Consider the following 6,701-nt stretch of genomic DNA (forward strand, 5'->3'; position numbering starts at 1 on the left):
AAAAAAAAAAAAAAAAAAGTACCTAGATTTAAAATAAGAAATTCACTTTCACACTTAAAAACTATATGTCTAAGACACTCTAACAACTTATGTAAAAGGATTACCTCCTTGAATTTTGAACCTGGGGCTGGAGTACAGAGTTGTATTTAATCGGCATCTGTGTGAAGACAGTCCTTGAGGGCTTCAGTTCTATACCTTGTACAGTGAGCAAGCTGGGAATGAAAACAGGTAAAGATGCTGGGTAAATCAACTTTTCAAAGAAACTGGGCATCCTCAGCTTACATGACAAAGGGAAACAAAAAACCTTTAAATTCATCTCAGTTTCTTTTAAATGCTCTTGAGGTCAAACTGCTAAAGAGCTGTCTTCCACTGTACACTTTGGAGGCACTAAGAAGTGACATAGGTTCTCTTTATGATTTACTTTTTAACAACTCAGAATCTTTTGGTTCCAGTAATTCTGAGGGAAAATACCTGTTACTTGTAACATGAATACTAACATTACATTGAGATTTTTCCTCCTCCCTCTTTAGGGAGAAAAGTTTATTGTTCAAACGGCATCCGTGTTCATAATTAAATTTATTGGGCACTTTTGTGCCAAGCTGTTTGTTTAATCTTTAAAATAACCTGAGAGATGGATAATATCTTCAATCTCACAGATGATAAAACTAAGGCATGCAAAAGTTCGTTTACTTGACTATGCAGTAGTCAAGAATGCAGAACTGGCATCTAATAAACCCAGCTTTATCCAACTACCGAGCCTGTTCTCTTGTGCATTTTACTTCTACGTATGCCCTTCTGCTTAAATAGATGACATTTTAAAAGGAGTCAATCTTTTATATAAAGAGAGCATCCCAGCTGTTGATATAGTTGAATACAACGCATTCAGCCCCATAACCCTACATATACCACGCAGTACGGTTTCATCTGTCCTATTTTAGTTTACCGAGATATTAAGCTTCTGCTTAACCAGACCTCATACAGTCAAATTTTTTTTTACTTTGGGGATGTAAAATCCAGCCTGCAACTAAATACAGTAAAAATACATTTTTTTGTAACAGCTGCTAAATATGTCCAGGGAACTGAGTGACCTAAAGAAAAACCTGAAGGAGGCTACTGCAGCCATCACAGCCGACCCTCTCTACATAGAGGGGGCGTGGTCTGAGCCGACCTTCACATCCACTGAAGCAGCCATCCAGTCCATGCTCGAGTGCTTGAAAAACAACGAACTTGGCAAGGCTTTATGGCAAATCCGGGAATGCAGGTGACGCTACTATTTCTATTTAGAGACGGTTAAAGGAAATGCATGCCTAATAGTTACTTTGTCATGGTTGGGGACTAAATCACTACGGAAGGAACACCGAGATGTTTATATAAACCCTTCTCAGATCCTTCCCATTACCATGCCAGAAACATCAGATTTCAGGACTTATTGTTTGAAGTGTTGGTTTCGGTTCTGGTCATCTCTAAAATGTTCAAACACTTCAAAGTATACGCCAACATAATTTTAAAACTAATTATTTGAATGTAGCTTCTTTGGGTTTTTTCTCCCTACATTTTGATAGTATATTCACATTCATTGTAACCAGAATGCTATAGCAAATAAATATTTTAAGATTATGGGATTCCATTCTGATATTTTTTTACTTTAGATATTTTATCAAAACCAGTAATATTCAGTATTCTAAAACTGATCATGTGATGTCTGCACAACTCTGAATATTACTAAAAAAGCCACAGAACTATATATTTTAGATAGCTGAATTGTATAGTTTGTGAATTAATATCTCAACAAAAGCTTTTGTATTAAAAGAGCATTTTCTTATACTAATAAAGACTCATAACCTCTCAAACTTGTGAATAATAGTGCCTCTAATCTGCTCTTCTTTTCTGACTGCAGAAGTCTGTGGCCCAATGACATATTTGGAAGCAGTTCTGACGATGAGGTCCAGACACTACTGAATATTTATTTCCGTCATCAAACTCTGGGACAAACAGGTACTTACGCACTGGTGGGGTCTAACCAGAGCCTGACCGAGATCTGCACCAAGCTGATGGAGCTGAACATGGAGATCCGGGACATGATCCGCAGGGCCCAGAGCTACCGGGTCCTCACTGCTTTCCTTCCAGACTCCAGTGTTTCCGGCACTAGTCTCTGACAGGAGCCTTCCGTCCCCCATGGGTGCCAAGCTGCGGGTGCTGCCATGCTGGGGTGACGTCATTCAGTGTCTTCTCAGCCTTCAAAAGGCTTGGTCAGACTGTTCTCCCTCTTGTTACCTGTAGGACTTTTTCTAAAGAGGATGGCAGAACTTCCCACGTGTAGCAATACTATAAGAACCAAGGTAGCATAGGACATTCTGCAACAACCTCCATCCGTCATGCTGTGTGGCACAAATGTGTTATTTTACTGAGCAAATGCAACTCACCACTGAAGATGTGACTTCCATTGCATACCAAAGCCGACAACTCTGAACAGTACCTTCCTTTCTAGAAACAATTTTAGATTGGCAAAAGTGCAATGTTTTCTTCGCTAAAAATATTTTATATTCTAAAACTTGTACATTCTTTCCTTTTCTTTTTTTTTTCTTTTTTTGGTGGGCTGAGGAAGGGGCAGGCAGAATGAAGCTGGCCACTGAAAACTGTAAGACGGTCAAAAGCTGACAGCCTGTATATGTGAAAAGGGAATTGTAAATGGACAATTTAATGTACACTGAAATTTGAATACAATTACTGTACCTAAAAGGAGCTGCTATGAAGTACCTTTCCTATGTTGCTAGGCTACTGTTTTGAAAGCCCTGGATCTCTTTGCAGGGGTCTGTGATTAGGACCCTCGCACCAAAAATGGTCCAGAGAGACCTTTTTTTAAAGGATCTTGGCTGCTTTTTACTATAAGGTTGCTTTTATGAGCATATTTATACTACAGAATGATGAGTGTTAATTTTAACCAACTTGGCCATTTTGTAGAAAAAAGTTAAAGACATTCAACATTATAAATTCCAAGTCTTTCCACCTGTTACGCATGCATATTTTAATATCCGTTTGGATAGCTGGAAGTAGAATCATAACGGTAAAATATGAGTTGTCACTTTGTTTCTTAAGAAATGTCATTTTATTTGTAATATATATGTAAAGGGCCATTCTTAAGTTTTCTCCTTAAACTTAATGCTGTCAAGTGTTAGCTGTGTGCATGTAAACCTGTTGCACATTAGAAACATATTCAAAGTTTATCTGTGTAACTTATTCACTCTGTAAATACATTTAAAGTTTTTGTGATGTAATCTCGGTTAATATTCTCCTTAGACTAAAAGAAAAAAATACATATTGACCACAGGTTTTACTTCTGCTTAATGAAGATTTTTGCCGTTGACACATTTATAGTTTTGTGTGTGGGGTGCCATATGTTCCATGAATGGCAGCCAGTGGGGTTGTGAGGCAGTACAGTGACCCTGGGAGCAGGAGGCCTCTGTAACCTCTTGAAGTGGACACCAAAGACTGTGACCCTCACCCAGTGCTCACTGTGATCAAAGAGAGAAATCAGAGAAGAACAAGAGCTCTAATTGTCCATAACCCATCATTAGGTTGTCATCCTTAAAATTTTGAAATAGACCCATAATGATCAGGAAAAAGTAGTAAGAGTTTTTGTTCTTTCACCAAAACCCATCTATTCTTCACCCCACTCAAAAAACAGGGTCATGGAGACACATAACAATCTAATCTCTATGGTCTTCCTACTCATACTTCTTAGATTAACAAATATAACTTGCTTTCCTAACATGCACCAACTAAATCATAAGTAGTAATTTTCTAGAAGTACCCTGCAACAAAGCCTGACCCAAGATTTTTTTTAATGTTACCATAGGTACAACTATTCACTCATTTTAAAGACTTTCTGGACATTGCTGTCAACATACTCTTCTGATGATTTTCACCTTACCTTAAAGATGATTCTCCATGATTTGTAGAAAAGAAACTGAATCACAATCTCTCTGAAAAAAAAGTCTCACATAATGCAGGTCTCTGTGGTTAACAACACTAGCCAACTCTGAGTTCTGCTGGGACCCACAGTAGAAAGGACTGACCAGTCGTGACTGAATTTTCCACCATGGCCTCTTATCCAGCAAAGAACCACCATGATGGGTTACTCTTTTAAAAAACAGAGATTTCAGTAATATCTTATAATCTGTAGTCATGGGAAGTAATGGGTTTTTTTATGTTTATTTTTTTAAAAAACAGATTTGTTAATGTGAAACATTTCCTCTACTTTTCCACTATTTCTTAATCTTCTCTCCCTTGAGTATAAAAGAAAGGCCCTATGAAGCTGCAGACCTGCCCCATTTGAGACCAACAATCAATGACTTCAGAGCTGCAGTCCAATCTCCTTGGGTATTGTGTTGTGCCTCTGTTACTGAAGTGTTAATTTTCACTTTGCAAGGAACAAGGATGGAGAAGAGAGGAGAGGTAGAGATATCCACCCAAAGGAGAGGGCAGATATCTAACAGTTGCTTCTGGGATAAGAGAAATACCTCCTCATACCTCCATGCTTTCTAGTCCCAAAACATGATACACTTTACCCATGGGCATAAAACAATTCAGACAGGTGCACTTCAACTTCAATTAAAATTGTAGTGTCCTAATCAAGTATTTTAGAAAAAGCACCATACGTTTTAGAGGCATGCGAATGTCTTATTCTCACAAATAGGTGAGACCGTTAATATGTTAGTACAGCTGTGAAATAAAGATGCTTGTAACTTAGCATTGCACCTGCACACGTGTCCACAAACGCACAGAGTTAGGTCTTAAGGCTCTTCAGGTTCCAAATCCTAATGCTGTTCTTTTCAGTGAACTGCAAATTACAGAAACAAGAGGGGGAGCATCTAGGGAGGGGAACAAGCAGGGGTGCCCAGAGAGGTCATGGAAGCTCTGCACGCTTTCCCCAAGCCCTGCCCTACACATCTGTTCCACATGGATGTTCATCTGTACCTTATACCCTTTAAGAACAAACCAGTAACAGTATTATCATTTAAGACGAATTCCTTTCAGAAGCTTGGTGTTATCCTCACTACAGTCTTGCTGCTCAAAGCACACAGATCAATATTAGCTACCTCTTCTGGGAGCCTGGAAGAAACACAGACTCTCAGGTCCTACTGCAGACCCACAGATTTAGAATCTACATTTTGACAGAACCCTCAGAGATATCCCCAGAAAGATGGCAGAGTAGAAGGACCTGAGCTCACCCACCTCACGAAAACACCAAAATCAAAACTAACAGCTGAACGATCATCGACAAAAAATGACTGGAACCTACCAAAAAGATAATCTACTTCCAAAGACAAAAAAGAAGCCACAATGAGACGGTAGGAGGGTTCCATTCGCGATATAATCAAATCCCATACCCACCAGGTGGGTGACCCCCAAACTGTAAAATAATCATATCACAGAGGTTCTCCCACAGGAGTGAGAGTTCTGAGCCCCAGGTCAGGCTCCCTACTATGGGGATCTGGAATTGGGAGGAGGAGCCCCCAGAGCATTTGGCTTTGAAGGTCAGAGGGGCTTGATCACAGAAACTCCACAGAACTGGGGGAAACAGAAATGTCACTCTTGGAGGGCGCACACAAGATTTCATGTGCACTGGGACCCAGTGGAAAAAGCGGTGACTTCATAAGAGCCTGGGCAAGACCTACCTGCTGATCTTGGAGAGTGTCCTGGAGAGGCAGGAGGTGGCTGTGACTCACTGTTGGGGACAAGGACACTGGTGGCAGAGGTACTGGGGAGTACTCATTGGTGTAAGCTGTCCTGGAGGCCGCCATTTTGATGCCAAGACCTGGCCCTACCCAACAGCCGAAAGGCTACCCATAATGTTGGGATGCCTCAGGCCAAACAACGAACAGGGTAGGAATGCAGCCCCATCCTTCAGCAGACTTTAAGGATGCTTAAAGTCTTCCTGAGCCCACAGCTTCCTACAAACACACCCTTTGACATGGCCCTACCCACCAGAGGGACAAGACCCAGCTCCACCCACCAGTGGGCAGGCATGAGTCCCTCCCAACAGGAAGCCTGTACAAGGCTCTTAGACCAGCCTCATCTACCAGGGGGCAGACACCAGGAGCAAGAGGAACTATAATTCTGCAGACTGTAGGAGAGCAAACACATAAAGTTAGACAAAATGAGACAGCAGAGGAATATGTTCCAGATAAAACCTCAGAACAACTAAGTGAAGTGGAAATAGGCAATCTACCTAAAAAAGAACTCAGAGTAATTAAAGATGATCCAAGATCTCAGAAAAAGAATGGAAGCACAGACCAAGAAGATACAAGAAATGTTTAACAAAGAGCTAGAAAATTTAAAGAACAGATGAACAATAAAATAAAGGAAAAATACACTAGAATGAATCAAAAGCAGAATTAATGAGGCAGAGAAATGTATAAGTGAGATGGAAGAGAGACTGGTGGAAATCATTTCCACAGAACAGAATAAAGAATGAAAAGAAATGAGGACAGTCTGCAAGACCTCTGGGACAACATTAAACACACCAACATTCATATTATAAGGGTCCCAGAAGGAGAGAAGAAAGAGAAAGGACCTGAGAAAATATTTGAAAACATAATAGCCAAAAACTTCCCTAACATGGGAAAGGAAACAGTCACCCAAGTCCAGGAAGCACAGAGTCCCAGACAGGATAAACCCAAGGAGGAACCTGCTGAGAC

At 40.4% G+C, this 6,701-nt stretch overlaps 1 protein-coding gene across 1 annotated transcript in view; it reads left to right on the top strand.

The window, feature by feature from the left end:
* The window catches only part of FRY (FRY microtubule binding protein), a 261,625-nt gene extending 259,469 nt beyond the window's left edge, over window positions 1-2,156 (top strand). Inside the window, exons 60-61 of the mRNA XM_007447941.1 lie at window positions 1,059-1,261; window positions 1,898-2,156. Of these exons, the coding sequence (XP_007448003.1) occupies window positions 1,059-1,261; window positions 1,898-2,156 (462 nt within the window). The remainder of the gene's footprint in view (window positions 1-1,058; window positions 1,262-1,897) is intronic.
* Window positions 2,157-6,701: the final 4,545 nt, after the last annotated feature.

This window comes from Lipotes vexillifer, unplaced genomic scaffold (assembly GCF_000442215.2).
Source record: "Lipotes vexillifer unplaced genomic scaffold, Lipotes_vexillifer_v1.1 scaffold760, whole genome shotgun sequence".
Lineage (NCBI taxonomy): Eukaryota > Metazoa > Chordata > Mammalia > Artiodactyla > Lipotidae > Lipotes > Lipotes vexillifer.